The sequence below is a fragment of the Balaenoptera musculus genome, chromosome 8 (assembly GCF_009873245.2).
Source record: "Balaenoptera musculus isolate JJ_BM4_2016_0621 chromosome 8, mBalMus1.pri.v3, whole genome shotgun sequence".
Classification (NCBI taxonomy): domain Eukaryota; kingdom Metazoa; phylum Chordata; class Mammalia; order Artiodactyla; family Balaenopteridae; genus Balaenoptera; species Balaenoptera musculus.
Genome location: NC_045792.1, coordinates 107,885,400 through 107,902,610, shown reverse-complemented (window position 1 = coordinate 107,902,610; position 17,211 = coordinate 107,885,400). Strand labels below are relative to the sequence as shown.

General features: G+C 60.2%; 1 protein-coding gene across 12 annotated transcripts in view; it reads right to left on the bottom strand.

The window, feature by feature from the left end:
- Nucleotides 1-234: 234 nt before the first annotated feature.
- The window catches only part of OSBPL5 (oxysterol binding protein like 5), a 69,047-nt gene continuing 52,070 nt past the window's right edge, over nucleotides 235-17,211 (bottom strand). For 11 of the 12 annotated variants that reach the window (XM_036861491.1, XM_036861494.1, XM_036861490.1 and 8 more), the window contains 13 exons: nucleotides 15,234-15,418; nucleotides 14,540-14,621; nucleotides 13,843-13,941; nucleotides 13,311-13,407; nucleotides 12,231-12,329; nucleotides 6,877-6,974; nucleotides 6,308-6,397; nucleotides 6,080-6,216; nucleotides 5,461-5,646; nucleotides 5,097-5,223; nucleotides 3,347-3,485; nucleotides 2,805-2,907; nucleotides 235-1,094 (listed from right to left, as the gene is read on the bottom strand). In XM_036861491.1, the coding sequence (XP_036717386.1) occupies nucleotides 956-1,094; nucleotides 2,805-2,907; nucleotides 3,347-3,485; nucleotides 5,097-5,223; nucleotides 5,461-5,646; nucleotides 6,080-6,216; nucleotides 6,308-6,397; nucleotides 6,877-6,974; nucleotides 12,231-12,329; nucleotides 13,311-13,407; nucleotides 13,843-13,941; nucleotides 14,540-14,621; nucleotides 15,234-15,418 (1,581 nt within the window). In that variant the 3' untranslated portion in view covers nucleotides 235-955. The remainder of the gene's footprint in view (nucleotides 1,095-2,804; nucleotides 2,908-3,346; nucleotides 3,486-5,096; nucleotides 5,224-5,460; nucleotides 5,647-6,079; nucleotides 6,217-6,307; nucleotides 6,398-6,876; nucleotides 6,975-12,230; nucleotides 12,330-13,310; nucleotides 13,408-13,842; nucleotides 13,942-14,539; nucleotides 14,622-15,233; nucleotides 15,419-17,211) is intronic. The other variant, XM_036861499.1, reaches the window with a different exon arrangement.

Here is a 17,211-nt window from a genome sequence, read left to right as displayed (position 1 = left end):
TTCAAGGGATGGAGCAAAGACATGTCCCCAAACTGGGGGAGGGCAAGAACATGGGTACATAAACTGGACAATCAGCTCAGATGACACCGCCACAACATAGTTTAAGGCTCCTTGTGTATCTATATGTGCAGATGCTCACACACACACACACACACACACACACACACACACCCCCTGGCATTTGACACAGGAATGGAGGCCAGACGCCAGGCGCTGTTCGCAGCCTGCCTAAAATATTGCGATTGCATTTATTAAAAACGTGTGGGAGGGGAAGACCGTGCATCAATCTGAGCAAAGTGTCCAACTCAGGCTCCAGGCCGGGGACGCTGCCCCCAGGCACGCCATGCTCACATGTGCCGGCCCCAGCTTGGCACATCCTGGCTGAGGGAAGTGGGGCGGGTCCTGTAGGTATACGAACTGGGCTCGGTCCAAACAGCACAAAGGCAGAATAAAGCCCCAAGCGCTCTCTCCAAAGCAGCCCAGCTGGCGCCCCCAGCCCACCTGTGGCCCCTCCAGGCCAATGTGGGCAGGGTCTCCGGAAGGGATGGCCTGTGTGTTAGGCCCAAGGACGACCTGGGGTCCCGGCTTGCTCCTCAAAGCCCCCCACTCACCCCTGCTGGGGAACAACATCCAGAGCCCTGCGGGCCCTCCTGCCCCTCCGCCATCAGTCCCCTGAGGCTGACCGGGGATGATGGGACGAGGTCACCAGGGAGTGCAGTGCACAACGAATGTGGCATTTGGCTTCAGCATTAAGGCCAGCGCCTCCCTGGGAGGACCCTGTGTGGCTCCCCAGGTCCCTCCTGCTGTTGTGCCGCCGTGGGCCCCTCTGTCCACAGAGGCCGTGCTCGCTGAGTCTCTGCCTCCACGGGGCTGGCTTAAAGTGCTAGGTGCCTGGGAGGGAGGCTGGGGCCGCCCGAGTTCTGCAGGCGATGCCCGCGCCGTCCCCAAAGGGCTCTTATTTGAGGATGTAGTTAATGAGCAGCTGACACGCCAGGAACACGCAGAGCAGGAACCAAGGGCGGGGACTGTGCAAGAGGCCTGGGGCCGGTGCCTGCCTGGCCTGTGCCGTGGAGCTCAGCACGGCCGAGAGATGCCTGGAACGATAGGGCGCCGCAGTTCAGCCAGGGCCAGCCCAGGCAGGATGGCACATCCCTGCCCCGGGGTGCACATGGGGGTGGAGGGCTCGTTTACGGGAGGGACCCAGGGCACAGTGGCTGCACTGCGCTTCCTGGGCACACATTCCAGGGAGGGGGGGGGTCAAGGCTGGGGGAGCTGGGCCTCTTACATCCTCCCTCCCACCTCCATTGTTATGGGCTGAACTGTGTCCCCCAAAGTCCTCTGTTGGAATCCTGACCCCCAGCGCCCCAGAATGCAACTGTATTTGGAGATGTGACCTTTAAAGAGGTGAATAAAGTAAAATGCGGCCACTAGGATGGGCCCTAATCCCGTAGGACTGGTGTCCTTATAAGAAGAGGAGGTCAGGACACAGACACACACAGAGGGACGACCCTGTGAGGACACAGGGAGAAGACGGCCGTCTACATGCCGAGGAGAGAGGCCTCAGGAGGAACCAGTCCTGCGCTGATCTTGGACTTCCAGCCTCCAGGACTGGGAGAGGTAAATGTCTGTGGTTGAAGCTGCTTCCCTGTGGTACTCTGTATGGCAGCCCAGGAAACCCATAGCCCCGCCCTGGACTCTGACGTCAGTGTGTGTCTGGACCTCAGCAGAAGCTTCCGGCCGTTCTCCCGGCCACCCGCCTTGCAGCTAGTCTCCTTCTGTGGTGCTAGATGGCCACCCCGACCTCCCGGCTCCCATGGCCTCTGGGCTCAGCTCCACCATCTCCGCCCCCTCACCTGACTCGCCCTTCTCCCGGCAGCAGCCCACCTGTGGTGGCCTCTGCTCTCAGTGCTGACCTCTGCTCTCCCCCTTTGCAGCTCCTCCCCGCCCACCTGCATCCTCCTCCAGGAAGCCCTCCCTGACCATGGAGACAGCATTCCTCTCCCTCTCTCGGCCCCACACAGCCTGCAGTGGAGTGGGTTGCTAAAAAGGTGTGAAACGCCTCTGTGCCACGTATGGGTGGGTCACAGGCATGAAATTCTAGGCTTCCGAGGGCGGCTCCGATGCTAACAGCTGGGTAAGTGCTCGCGGGGTGCCAGGCACAGAGCTCAGCCCTCTGCGCCATCCTCCTCCCGCCCCAGGGCCACTGCTGTCACCCCAGTTCACAGATGGGCAGACTGAGGCAGGGACAGCCCGAGGTCCCACAGGCCGGGCGTCCTGCAGCCCTGCTGGAGCCGGGAGCCTGGCTCTGGGGCAGAGCTGGCAAGCAGGGCTCTGCCTCCTGGTGCCGGCGAAACAGAGTGTGTTCCCAGTCTTCCCCGAGATGACTCACCCAGCTGTGCCTGAGGACCCACTATTCTCGGAGCTGGGGCCACCGCGGGGCGGTAGGAGACATCCTCGGGGGAGCCGGTGCTGGCAGCACCTCCTTCCAGCTTCCGTCTGCTCCACCCGCCACAAGCACGGGCAGCCCTGCCCTGGTTCACCTGGCCTCCATCAAGCCCCCGCCAGGCCCAGCATCCTCCTTGCCGGCTCAGCCTGTTTACACGCCGCTTTCTGCCCTGCCCGCCCCTCGCAGAGGGCAGAACCCAGGAGGTCCCCTGTCCTCGCCCAGCAGCCAGACCGCCTGAAGTCCTGAGGGTTCTAGCCCAAGTGACAGTGCAGGTGAACGCCTCCCCTCACCCCCCGCCGGCTCTGGCTCTCCTGCTCTCTGACCCGGAGCCCCGGCTGGACCCCCGAGCGTGGCCCACCTCTGTAGCTCCTGCTGGGCCTCCCGGATGGACAGGATCCCCTCGTGCAGCAACTGCAGCCGCCACGCCTCCTTCCCACACCGAGGGCACGGGCTCTCGCAGCCTGGGACGCAGGACCCGGGGGACAAGGGAACACGGGGTGCGGGGGGGGAGAAGTGAGGATAAGCGGGGATGTCTGGGGAGCCGGCAGGTGGGGTCCTGGGGCCGTGTCCCACCTCACAGGAGCCTTCAGGTGAAGCTAATAATACAGGGAGGTGGTGCCGAGGGATGTTTCCAGAGGGAACCCCGGGCTCAGCTGGCCTCTGATTAGCCCAGAGGCGGGGACCAAGCTGGGGAGACAGGCACCCCCTTGAGGGCAGGGGGCAGAGAGGCAGGAGCCAACCCGGAGAGTCACAGACAGGTGGACAGGGCCCAGCCTCGCCCCTCGCGCTGGCCCCGCCCCCTGAGTGCAGACTCGGGAGCCCCGCCCCCTCCCGCAGCCCCATCTGCCCCTGGGCTTCTCTCCGCCCGCCCTGAAGAGGGCGTGGCCCAGGCGGGCTCACCGGGAGGGAAGTCACGGTCCTCCTCCTCGTCAGAGAGCTCCGGGCAGGACTCGGGCGTGGAGCCGCTGCTCTCGGTGGCCTGGCTGTGGCCAGACGGCTGGTCGCTGGCCTTGCGGAGCCGCCGGTCGGGGCCAGACCCCTGGAGGGAGATGGAGCAGCTGTGGCCGGGAGCTCACCCACACCCACCGCACCCTTGTGCGCCCGCTGTGCCCTCGGGGACCTGCTGGGGTGTCGCTGGCCTTGGGACGTGGTGGTGGGTTTATGCCAGGGCAGCTCCGGAGGAGGTGGCCGGCAGAGGAGGGAACTGCTGGCTCTGGGTGCACAGAGGAGGTCTGGCCCTGCCCGGCCTGGGCTAGAGCCTCACTCCCCCCGGGCCTGTGTCCTCAGGGGCAATGCAGACTGCTGGCCCCTCTGTGGCGGCCTGGGGACCGTCACGAGGTCCTGCCCAGTACATGCGGAGATGATGGGGGTGGGGCCAGGGACCCGCTCAGTGTGTGAGCTGACAGCTAGGGGACCCCCAGGCTGGCCGGCCTCAAACAAGCCCCCTGAGTACAGGAGTGGCCAGGTGACAGCAGGCCTGTGTCCAACAGACGGGCCCGGGATGGTGCCTGGACGCTCTGCATTAGGGCCCTGTGGCTCTGATGTGTATCAGCGATGGGGGGTGGGGTCAGTGCTGGGGGTGGGGTCAGAGATGGGGGTGTGGTCAGTGCTGGGGGTGGGGTCAGAGATGGTGTGGTCAGTGCTGGGGGTGTGGTCACTGATGGGGGTGGGGTCAGTGCTGGGGGTGGGGTCAGCGCTGGGGGGTGGGGTCAGCGATGGGAGGTGCAGACAGAGATGGAGAGTGGGCAGTCCACCCAGGTGGACTTTGCCACAGGGACAGGTTTAGGGGTGTGGTGGGGCCCAAGCCGACTGGAAAGGCTGAAGAGAAGGAGGAGGATGCAGGATGTCAGGTGGACACGTGTGCGAGGGGCTGGGGCCATCTGGTCTAGGCCGAGGGGCCGTGGGATGTGGCGGAAGGGTGGGTGGGACACACGTGGCTGGTGAGATACTGTGGCCCCTGTTTGCTGGGAAAATTGGGGCCCCTGGGCAAGATAGGGAGTCCGCCCTTCCCTGCCCCGGGTGGGCTGTGCCCCCCGGCCGTGTGCACAGTGGGTGCCCAGCTGGTGTAGCAGGTGCTGTTCCACACGTGGAACCTGCCCATGTGGTGGGGGCCACTCCAGGCTTCCCTCAAAAGGCACCTCTGTCTGGAGCTCTCCTTCCTTGTGTCTCCTGGAACCTCCCACCTGCACTCCCACCTGCCCTCCCCCGAGCCTCCCACCCTCTCTCCCACACTTTTGAGGCCCAGGCATCTGGGTAAATGCCCCGCCTCCTCCTCCTACTTGGGCGAATCCCTGGGCTGCCCTGAGCCTCCGTTTTTTTCATCTGTGGAATGGGATAACGTGCTGCCTGCACCGCAGAGGGCGGCTCTGGGGGGTGATGGGCCAAGATCATACACCCCGGCACAGTGCCCTGAACACCGGGGTGCCCTGGGAACTGAGCGTCCTGCAAATCCAGGCATCCAGGCCCCATGCTGGGCAGGGAAGGGCAGGGCAGGGACGCAGGGGGATGCCAGAGGAGACCCTGCTAGGACGTGGGTCAGAGTGTGCCAGGGTGGGGGACCCAGAGGAGGGGGCCCAGGCAGGTGGGTGTGAGGGTGGGCATGGGGCCACACCTGGAGGGACCCAGCAGGGGCCCTGGGGGTGGTGCTGACCTGGTGCCTGGGCCCCGGGCTGCCCAGGAAGGTGGTCTGGCGGGCCATGGTCTCCCGCCGCAGGGTGTGCAGGACCCCGTCTTGCTCAAACTGGGCAATGTCCTTCAGGGGGTCCCAGGGGCTGTGGCTGGAGGGTCCAGAGAGTGTCCGTTGGCAGGGGCGGTGGCCCTCGGAGTGAGGGGGCCCCATCCCGGCCCAGCCCTCAGCCTCCCAGCAGGACTGGAGACCCCCAGGGGAGTGACCATTGCCTGCACCTGTGTGCAGCCCCCACGTGACCCTCCGTCCCCATCACCCAGGGCCAGGACGGCGGGGGTCTGCTACCCAGCCCAGGGCAGGGCCCAGGCCACTGTCTGCCAGCACTCACTCCTCGTATCGGTAGCGCCACTCCCGGCTGGCGGGGTCCAGCTGGAACAGCTGCGGCGACCAGGGCACCAGGTTCTGCTGGCGCTCTCGGGCCCGCTGCCGCTGTGCCTCCTCCAGGGCAAACTTCTCCTGTGTGGCTTTGTGCTGGTCACCCTCGCTGATGGCCCTGGTGACGTGCTGCCAGAGCCTGCGAGCGGAGCACACGCTCTGAGCTGGGGGACCTGGGCAGTCCCGTCCCCTCACGCTAGAGGGGAGCCTCAGAGCAACCTCCACTTGATTGCCTCCAGTGACAGGGAGCTCACTGCCTCTCAGGGTGCCCGGGTCTCCTGGGCACTGTTGATTTACCCTGAGACGGTTCTTTCTTACGCTGGACGCACACCTGCCACCAGCAGGGCCCTCCCTGTGGACTGCAGGTCATCTGCCCCGGAGCCTGCTCTTCCCCAGGCCTCCCCTGCTCTCCCTCCAGCTGCCCACAGCTGGACGTGTCCTCTGCCAAGAAGGGTCCACTCAGGTCCGTCCTCCCTGCCAGGGACATCCAGGGGACGTGCATCCAGGAGACAGCAGCTTCCGGCCCGGCCACCCCAGCCGGGGTCAGGGGTCCTGCGGCACCCGGGCCTCACCTCTCCGACTCCAGCTCTGTCTGCTCCTCCAAAGGCACCGTGTGCCGCTTCAGCCGCTGCCCGCGGATCTCCTCGCTCGGGTTCCAGAAGAGCTCGGCGCCTCCTCTGCCCTCCTCCTTGATGAACACTTCCCTGTCCTGCCCCAGACGGCCGGGCGGGTCAGAGGTGCCGGCCGTGGCCGCTGCTGCCCCTGGGCCCACCCGCGCCTGCCCGGAGGCGGCCTCTCACCCAGTGTCCCGTGAGCCGTGCCAGGACCTCCTCGCCCGACGTGATCTTCCCGGAGACCTGGTTGAGGCTCGTGCTGCCCCCGAAGAAGGGCTGCGGGGACACACCCGAGACGATGCCCTCAGGACGCCGGTGAGGGCGGCAGCCACGCCCCCCTCGTGGAGCTGGGGAGGAGGGGCCCCTTCCTCACGGCGGGGAGGTGAGCTCCCAGCCCCAGTGCATGGGGGGCCGGCTGGGACGGGACTGAAGCTGGAGGTGGCCACGCTCGCCCACGGCCCAGCCTGAGCTCAAGGGTGCTGGGTCCCCGCCAGGCCTTTGTGCCCCGTGGTGGGGAAGGGGCCTGGGCCTGTCCTAGCTCTGCTGTGTGGCCTGTGGGCAGCCCCTTCCCCTCTCTGGGCCCCGCTGTGCTACAGGGAAGCCAGGAGCTGCTCGTCCATGTGCACCTGCTCAGGAAACCATCCCTGGGGCACTGAGAGGGCAGGAGGGGGCCCCCCAAGGCCTCGCCTCTCCCCGGCCCAAGCCCCACGCCCCCCAAGCCCCCTGGGTGGCCGAGGTGCTGTGGCCAGTGCTACCTTGAGCTTGAATTCCAGCTCAGCCTGGAAGTTGTTCTTCTCACACTCGACGGTCACTCTGCCGCCCAGCTCCATGGTCATGGTGCCGTAGAGAATGCCTGGAACACAGCCGCATCGGGGGGTCAGGGCCACCCTCGGGCCAGCCAAGCCCCCAGACCTCTGCCGAGTCCTGACCCAGCAACACTGAGCCGGGGAGGCCCCTGTCAGGGCCCAGAGGGCGAGATGGGAGCAGGGAGGGGGCAGGTGCTCTGGGGGCAGTGCTGCCAGGAGGAGGAGAATCTTGTTAGGTGAGCAGAGCCCGTGACCGGGCCTGATTCCGCAGTGACCAGCTCCCCGCAGCGAACAGGGTCTCTGGCCCCAGGGCCTTTGCTCATGCGAGTTGCTAAGTCTGGGAGACACCCCCACCCTCTACTAGGTCACCTTCTCCAGCAGCCCCTGTTCCAGGCTCCCAGGAGCCCCACTGCCCCCGGGAGACCCTCGTCAAGGTCTGTCACTCCGCTCCGCAGTTCCTGCCCCAATGTGGGTGCCTGCATCTTCCCTGCTCACTGCTGTGCCCAGGACGGGCCCACGTGGTTTTATTTTTTTTTAACTTAATACATATATTTTTTAATTACTGAAGGAAAGCATGAGTCTTCTATTTCTGGTCTTATGGAGGGCTTACTCTAAAAGAAAAAAAGAAATGAGGGAAGGAAGGAAGGAAGGAGAAGGAAGAAAGAAAGGCTCATTCTCACTCGAAAACACTTAGAGATGTGGGATAAAATAAGTCTTTCAAAAATTAAAAAAAACGGACTTCCCTGGTGGCTCAGTGGTTAAGAATCCGCCTGCCAATGCAGGGGACACGGGTTCGAGCCCTGGTCCAGGAAGATCCCACATGCCGCGGAGCAATTGAGCCCGTGCGCCACAACTACTGAGCCTGCGCTCTAGAGCCCGCGAGCCACAACTACTGAGCCCGCGAGCCACAACTACTGAAGCCCGCGCGCCTAGAGCCCGTGCTCAACAAGAGAAGCCACCGCAATGAGAAGCCCGCACGCTGCAACCAAGAGTAGCCCCTGCTCGCCACAAGTAGAGAAAGCCTGCACGCAGCAATGAAGACCCAATGCAGCCAAAAATAAATAAATAAATAAGTAACTTTATTAAAAAAAAAGATTTAGCACTAATTAAAAAAAAAAATTTTAAAAGACCAGCTAATTGAAATAGCAAGAAGGCTGGAATCACCCCCAAATCCCCCTGTGCACAGGCTGGAAAAGCTACACGGAAGGGAGTCGGGCCTCTGAGCTGCTCTGGCATCTCTCCAGGACACACCAACGCGGAGTCGGAGAAGCAGTGGCAGGGCCGGGTGTGCAGGGCCCGATTTTCTGCTGCGGGGGGTGGGGGAAGAGGTCTGAGAGACCCTAGAGCTGTCTATACCTTGTTGTGTAGTTTTGACTTTGGAACCAGGTACATATTTCATTTACAAAATTATTTAAAAAACGAAGTTAAAAAAGCAATTCCTAAAAATCCAAAGTGAAAGGAAATAGAAGACCAGAGTGGGCGTGATCCCGGAGGGGTATATCTGGTGACCTTACAGATCCCAGAGGGATCGACTCAGGACAAGAAGGGGCACAGACATCACAGCCCACGCTGCCTTCAGCCATCACCCTGTTGCTGGTGGGGCTGAGTGTCATTCTGAGTGCTGTGTGTGGTGCCAGGACAAACAGCGAGCGTGGTGAGGTCACGGAAAGCGGCTTTCCGGCGTGGGGGGAGACATTTCACACGTGAGGTGAATGGGGCGTAAAAGGACCCGCTGTCTTGAATCTGGATTGGAAATGTCAGTGCGAACTCACTTGTTTTAATCTTAAAAAAAAAAAAAAAAAAAAAAAGATTATATCTTCAGCTCACTGGACGAAAGCCCTAGAAACGATGATCAAACCACTCGTAGGAAGCAGACCTCGTCTCCAGACAATGGTGTCTAAATACCACTACCTACTGGGAGGAACCTGGGTCTCCCAGGAGAAATGCCCGATTCAAGGTCTAGAGCAGGAGACGTCCGGGTCTCCCGGGGTCACGGCAGAAGGAGGCAGGCCACTCGGGCTGGGTACAGAGGACACAGGGGCCAATCTGAGGGCTCCCGCTGGCCGACATGGCAAAAGGAGCAGCGGTAGAGTTCTAGCTGGAATGTTCTGTATCGACCGTGCATGTTCTGATCAAATAACACTCAAGGCAACAACGACCTCACCAAGGATCCCCTTTGGAGGAGACAGGGGCGGGGGAAGGAAAACTCATTACTATTTTGAAGAACTCTGGCATTTATCCTACAGGTACTGGCCTAGCGGGTAAGCACATGGCAGGCGAGGGCGAGTTTCTCTTCACAGGAGGCTGCCTGCTGGCTGGATGAAGGAGCGATGGACGTCACCAGGTTAGAGGGACCAGGAGCTGAGAATCCACGCCGCTTAAGATCACAGACGTGGAGCCAACCCGACGTCACGAACCTCACGGCAGGAAGATGGGAAGCCACCTACTGTTGTCTTGTTGGAAAAACTGTGCCTGAAAGTGATCACACCTCCAGGGACGAGGTCAGCTTCCAGTTGACAGAGAACACGTTCAACTACACCACAGACGCAGCCAGTAAATCCAGACTAGAGGAAACCCCACAAGAAAATGACCTTACTCCTTCCACAAATACAGTGCAAGGGAAAAAAAGGTGAAGGTCCACACCAAGCACAAAGCGTGACCCTTATCTGGAATCCTGTTCAAACAAGTGAATCGTAACATACGTGTGTATGTACGTATGTAAACATACATTTATTTACGACAATCAGAGAACTTTGAATACTGACTGTATGTCTGATGGTATTAGGGAAAGAGCCTTGAGTTTTGTTTGTTTTTTTTAAATTTTTGGTGTAATGATAGTCTCGCGGTTGTGGTTAAGAAGGGGAATCCTTATCTTTTAGTGACACTCTGTGAAACACATAGATGACGTGATATCTGTGATCTACTTCAAATGAATGAGGTGGGAGGCGTGCAGGGATAAAGGAAACAAGATTGGTGCTCGCTGTGTTTTGGGTACGTTGCGGGAGGGGGTGGTCACCGTCCTTTCACACGTGTTTGAAGTTTTCAATTAAAAAAAAGTTGAAGAAAAAGTAATGCTCTTTTAAATGCACTGATGAACAGATAGGCATGCCAGAAAATAAGGGCAATCTTCTGGGAGAAAAAACAAACAAGAAGGAGAGGGGGAGAAGGAGGAGGGGGAGAAAGAGGAAGAGGAGCATCTGCCCTCTAAGCAGAGAGGCCTTTGCTGACCTGAGCCCTTGGTGTCCAGTGGGGTGCAGGACAGAGGGGCTTGGGCCAGAGCAACAAGGAAAGTGTGTTCCGAGACATTTCCATAAAACTGGGACTCTCACATCGCTATACTCTCAGCAAAAGGAGAGTCAAGGAAACAGCTGTGGGCTTCCCTGGTGGCGTAGTGGTTGAGAGTCTGCCTGCCAATGCAGGGGACACGGGTTCGAGCCCTGGTCTGGGAAGATCCCACATGCCGCGGAGCAACTAGGCCCGTGAGCCACAACTACTGAGCCTGCGCGTCTGGAGCCTGTGCTCCGCAACAAGAGAGGCCGCGACGGTGAGAGGCCCACGCACCGTGATGAAGAGTGGCCCCCGCTTGCCGCAACTAGAGAAGGCCCTCGCGCAGAAGGGAAGACCTAACACAGCCATAAATAAATTAAAAAAAAAAAAAAAAAAAGAAACAGTTGTATTGGGCAGAGCTCTAGGGGTTAAAAATATCCCCACCCCCTACATCCCTGGCCTTCAATTTGTAAGGTGAGTTTGGGACTCAAATTGAAACTTCCTGTGTGGCCCAGAAACAGCCTACTATACATGACAGCCTAGTATAGGGGAAAACCCCCAGCAGAATTAGGATCTCAAGGTCTTAATATATACAGTCATCCACTAAACAAATGTTTATCCAGAATCTCACTGCTGTGGGCAGTGGGGACACAGTGGCAAACTGGCTAGAATATTAGGATTCCTAGATAGAGAATAGAAAACAATTGCGTTTATGATGTTTACAGATCTATGAGAAGAAATTGTGAACTTGATCAAGGAACAAGATACAAGTATAAAAGAACAGGCAGGTTTGAAGTGGAATCAGGTAGAACTTCTAGGGGGAAAAAAATCCAAAACTTCAAAATTGAACTCAGTGGATGAGTTAAATATTAGGTTAATCTTAGTTAAAGGTAGCTCTAAAGAACTTATCTAGAACACAAAGACATAAAAGATGTCAGATGCAGGGCACAGAATGTCTGAAGTTCTAGAAAAAAAATTGAGAAATTGGAGTGAGGCAGGATTAAAAAATAATGGCTTAAAAACTTCCACACTTGATCAAAACCATGAAATCTCTGCTTAAAAAGTTCAAACAAACAAAAGCCCTCACAAATAGAAGAAATAAAGAAATCAAGCTACCGAAAGGCATGGAGGAATTTTAAATGCGTATTGTTTAGCCAAAGACGCAGGTTTGAAAAAGCTACATACCCTGTGATTCCAACTCTATGACATTCCGAGAAAAGCAAAACTATGGAGACAGTTAAAAGATCAGCGGTTACCAGGGGTTGAGGGGAGGGGGGAGGGATGAATAGGTGAATTCATCTATTCACGTCTAACCATAAGAGATTTTTAGGGTGGTGAAACTATTCTGTGATACTGTAACGGTAGAAACATGCATTTGTCCAAATCCATATAATTATACAACACAAAGTGTGAACCCTAATGTAAACTATGGACTTAAGTTAATAATAATGTGTCAATATCAGCTAACCAATTGTAGCAAATGTAGCATACCAATGCAAGACGTTAACAGTAGGGGATCCGTGTGTGTGTGTGTGTGTTGGGATGGGGGGTATATGGAACTCTCTGCACTTTCTGCTAAAATTTTTGTAAACCTAAAACCACTGTAAAAAAAGAAAGTCTATTAATTAAAAAATAAAAAAGAAATCCTATAACTGAGTCACTTTGCTGTATACCAGAAATTAACACAACATTGTAGAGGAAAAAAAAAACAAATCCAAACCTTGAACTACTACACTGAAATTGCAGAAAACCAAAGACAAGAGAAGATCTTAAAAGCAGCTACAGAGAAAAGCAGACCATGTAACAAACAGGCCAACAGCTGATTGATCACCAACCACAGTGGAAATTAGAAGGTGGTAACAAGCTTCCAAAGAGGAGAGAAGGACAATCTGCCTGGAATTCCATACCCAGCTAAAAAGTCATGGAAGAGTGAGGGTCAAATAAGATACCTTCAAATAGACAAGAACCAGGGTGCTCTCCCTGAGGGAGCCGGCCTGGGCTCTGTCCTCCAGGGTGGGGGTACCATGGCTTCTCACCTTTGCAGTGGGCGTAGGGCATGGTAAGGGTGTAATCCTCCACCCGGTTCAGGAAGGTGAGGGTGGCCTTGCCGTCCAGCAGAGCTGACAGTGAGTTCCCTGCAGAGACGGGGCAGTGGGACCAGTGAGATGAGACGGATCCTCGGGACCTGGGCCCCCACCTCCACCCCAAGTCACAGGACCTGAGATCCCTTCCAACAGGTGGAAAGAGTCCCAGGCACCTCCAGCTGTGTGACTGTGGGTGGGTCGCTTAACCTCTCTGAGCCTCAGATTCTGTAAAGGTCCCGTCCAGGTCGTACAAGTCATTCATCCTGAGGAGTTACCTAAGTTGCCATGTGTTCATGTTTATTTCACTTACTAAAGCAGGGATTCTTAGGGTGGAGGCTTCGAACGTTTTCAAACTAGGGCCTCTGCTCTGATTTTAAACACCAGCGGAGAGGGGGTACGGCCCGCTCAGGGCTGAGAGTCACAGCCACAGTCAGTGACGGGAGCACAGGGGTGGAAAAGGTGGGCCGAGCCTGTACGCCCTCTGCAGTCTGCTGGGCGCACAGAGGCACTCAGAGCACCTGCCCACCGTGAGAACAATACGAAGGTCGACAGGACGGAAAAATGCAGACAGACCCACGGTGCCAGGCTCTCGAGGGATGCTGCCCGACAGAATGCCCTGTGATGATAAAACTGTTCTATCCCATGCAGCATGTGGCTACTTGCCCTGTGGCCAGAGCAACTGCGGAGCTGCCTTTTAAGGTTTATTTCATTTGAATCAATGAAAATAGCCACATGTGGCCAGTGGTGCTGAACTGGACAGCCAGCTCTAGGTGGCACCTTCATGTGGCTCTTTCTCGTAATCCTCCCAGCATCCGTGCAAACTCCACGGCTGAAGGATGAGAGGCCGGGGGGAGCGGGCTTTGGAGGGCTCTGCCTGACCCCAGGTTCTGAGCACTTTACCCCTCGTGGTCCCTGGCTAGGAGAGGCGGAGAGGGACACCAACATGGCCACCGGGGGAGGTCTTGGTGACCACCGAGTCCGGCAGGTCAGTCCTCCCCCCATTTCCTCGAGGCCCAGGGGAGCCCCCCTCACCGTAGAACCGGGACTTGGCTGTGATGCTGCCACTGATGCAGAAGCCGTCCTTTCGGTTGCTGACGTGGAAGGCGGACACGGGTGGGTGGTGGGACACCTGCGGGTGGAGAGGCGGCTCCTGCGACGGCCCCAGCAGCAGGCAGGCCCGGTCCCCCACCACATCCCTCCCAGTCCCCGGAGCAGGCGTGAGGGCAGTCCCCATCTCTCATCCCCAACGTCCAGGGAAGCCAGGCCTGAGTCCTGGGGCCCCGGGGGGAGCTGACTGCAATCCCCGCATCCCCCCAGGGTGCCCCCAGGAAAATGGGAGGCGCTGTCCCCCGCCCTAAGGCAACACTTTCTGCTGTCACAGCCGAGGTGGTGCCTGCGCCTCCTGGGAGAATGCCCGCCGGCGGCAGTGAGGCCAGAGCTCTTCCAGTGGTCGAAGGTGGGGCCACCCAGAAACGTGCCTGGGGGTCAGACGCCCCCTGCCCACTGCCGGGGCCCCGTCCACTGCAGAGCCCAGCGGCCAGCCCAGGGTGGCCGGGGCCCTTGCCTGCTCAGCTATGTAGAAGGTGTGGCTGTGGCTCTGGGGGTGGAACCAGCAGCAGCGGAAGGTCTCCCCCAGAATGGGGTTGTAGGGCTTCTTGATCCCCTGCAGGCAGTGAACAAAGAGGCTTGTGTGAGAAGCTGGGGGTGGGGCACAGATGCCAGCTGGGACGGGGTGTGGACCGAGGGACAACGAGAGGGGCTGCCTGCTGCCCACAGCCCCGGGCACCTGCAGGGAGGAGGTCTCTAGAAGGGATGTCTAGTCTCCCACCGGCATCTGGGAACAGCGCCCCACTCCTGCTCTGGGGAGACTATGCTTCACCCTTGGTTTACACTCTGGGGGGACGGCCCACGAGGTGCCCTGTCCACTTCTTGGCTCTGAGGGGCACGTGAGACCCTAACCACATCAAGCTCTCCCCGGACCTCAGGGGAAGCCAGTGCACAGCCCACTCAAAGCCCCCTGTGGCTTCTAATGACCTTTCAAGTTAAAGCCCAAATTCTCCAGCCCTGCTATTTCAGTCACTTCCCTGGGTGGGAAGTCAGGGCTTGGTCCCCCATCTCTGAGGACCTGGGACCACTGTGGGGATGACCAGGATCCTTCAGGGTCACGCGGGGTAGGGGATGGCCTCGGACTCTGGGTGGGGTCGGGTGCCAGGGCGCAGGGCTGGGCTGTAGTTGCGCCCTCCCCGGTCGGTGCTTCTCACCTTGGGCTTCTTGTAGAAGCCGGACAGGTACCACTGCAGCACGAGCTTGATCCGGCTGTAGGCGTCCTCCTCCAGGGCAGCCCTGCGATGGGGTGGGGGAATGCCCTCACTCCAGGTCGGGGAACCTGGGCCAACCTCCGCCCTTTCCCAGCCCCCTCTCTCCTTGTGTTTCAACCTCCATCCACTTGCTGAAAACCCAGGCCCCTCCCCAGCTGCCCAGCCCCCAAAAAGGAGGAGTTTCCCACCCTCCCCCACCACTCCGGGGAATCGGGTTTTCCACAGAACTGGAAAATGTCAGGGTGGCTCCAGTGCTGGGGCAGAGAGGGCGCTGCTGGCTCGAGGCTGGCAGGGTGCCGCCTCCAGGAAGCCCCCGGGATGCTCTCGCCCTCACCCAGCTCCCTCTGCGTGGGCTGCTGAGCCTGCAGCCCGCCTTCCCACCTCGGCCTTGTTCAGCTTGAGGGCGCCAATGCCAGGGCTCAGGCGCACAGAAGGCGCTGGGCTCACCTGTGACGGGGGCCCTGACCGGATGTGGGGCTGCCCCGCCCTCCCTGTTCACCAGCTCCTCCCATGGAGGCCGGGCCCCTTGGAGGCAGAGGCTTCAGGGACAGTTTCCTGGGGACCCTGAGGACTCTCTGTGGGGCAGGCAGGGGCTGAGGGAGCCTGGGGGGTCTCTGGGCACCTCCCCGTCGCTCACCGGGAGAGCAGGTCGGCGTGGTAGTAGTAGTCGGAGAGCTTGTTGAGGAAGGAGCGGGGCTCCAGGACAAAGGTGGGCAGCACCACGCGGGACAGGTCCATGCCCGGCCGCAGCTGCTTCAGCAGGACCCACATCAGACTCTTGTGCTCGTCAGACACCGTCTCTACCTGCGACGCCTCGCCCAGCTGCCGGCAGAGGGACCGCGGTCAGGCTGCAGCCAGAGCAGGGCGGGGAGCCTGGAGGGGCGGGCGGGCGGGATGGCGTGGCGGCTCCGGCTGGAGGGGGCGGGATGGGGGGTAGGGCGGCCAGGCGTACCCCCCGGCCGGGCCGCCACACCCAGCGGGCCTGTCCCAGCCCCACCTGAGCCCTGCATTTGCCAGCAGGCCCGAGGGGCAGCTGCTGGCCCAGGCCGGCTCCCGTCTGCCTCTGTTCCTGGCCGACCTGGGCCCTCCCCGCGGTTGGCGCTCATCCACCGTGGCTGCTGACACCTGTCTGTGGACTTTGCATGATCTGTGCCATGGCAGCAGGTGCCACGTGCTCGAGGAGACCTCCTCCCACGCCCAGCCCATCTTGTCTTCATGGGGTGACACAGGTGCTTCAGGCCTGCACCCCCTTCAGAAGGGGGTCTTCACTTGTCCAGGATCGCACGGCTAGAGGGGGCCGCCCTGGACCCCTCCTCTCTTCCCTGAGACGTCTAACCCTCACCGAGGCTCCAAACACGTGCCACAGAGAGACTGAGCCCCGGAGCTTTGGGCTTTGCCTGGGCAGGGAGCGAGGGGGCAGGGGGACAGGGAGGCAGGGCTGGGGGGTGGGGGGCTCCATCTCCCAGGCCACACCAAGCAGCAAACCCTCAGGTGGGCAGAACGATCTCAGAAAGGGTCATGCAGCTGTCTAAAGACAGCTGGCTGGTGGGGCAGGTGCTCCCAGGCAGGGCTGTGCATCGGGGACCCTCCGCTCTCGGGAAGTGCCATTGAGCCGCAGTTCCCGGGCCAACGCCAAGCCCCTCTCCCCTCCCCGTGGACCCCCCCCGCCCCCCGGTCTATGGCTCCAGGGCCTCGGGCCTGGGGTGTGGCTAGACTTGGCTGTGGATCCCCATCCCCTGACCCCCCAGGGAGGCAGCAGAATGGGGTGCCAGCAGCCAGCCCTGCATCAGGGCCCATCACCACCCTGCTGGGCCACCTTAGGCAGTCACTCTGCCTCTCTGTGTCTGCAGAGCTGTGGCGGAGGCCTAGTGGCACTCGCTTGGACAGCTCGTCTGGGCACCGAGGGGAGGGGAAGCCCCCAGAGGCAGAGGTCACGTCTGACCCCCACGAGGCTGTGGCTCCCCGGCTTTGATGTCCAGGCCAGCTTCGGGGCGTGCATGGCAGCTGCCGCAGCTGGGAATCCCCTGCACCCCCCATCCCGCCCGCACTCCCTCTAACCCTCCCCTCTGGCTTCTGCCCCTCCTCTCCACCGAAAGTGCCCTGGTGAAAGTCGCCACCACCCCCGTGTCACCCTGTCTCTCCTGCTCCAGCTCCCAGCACAGCTGCCCCTGAGCCCACCCCTCCCCTCCCTGCCACACCCCTGGGCCCCTTGGGCTGCCCACCCAAGCCCTATGTCCCGACGGCCCCCCGAGCCCCAGACCCTCCCGTGCAGCAGCGTCTCCCCTGCACGTCCAAGCCTGGGACACAGCCTGGTCCCACCCCCAGCCACCAGCTCTTTCTTCCCGAGCGCCCGTCTCACGGGTGGCATCGCCGTCAGGCTGGCTCCTGCCCGCCTGCCTCTGGACGCGCCCTGAACCCCTTCTCCCTTCCCCACCCCGACCCAGGTCCAGGGCGCCATCAGCTTTGTCCAGACAACGCTCCTCCTTAGCGGGTCCCCGGCTCCACCTCTGCCCCTGGACCTTCTGAAAGTCTCACCTGGACCCCGGCAGGCCGCCACCTGAAACTCCCCTGTGGCCTTCCCACCACCCTCGCCAGAGCCCCGCGGCCCTCCCCAG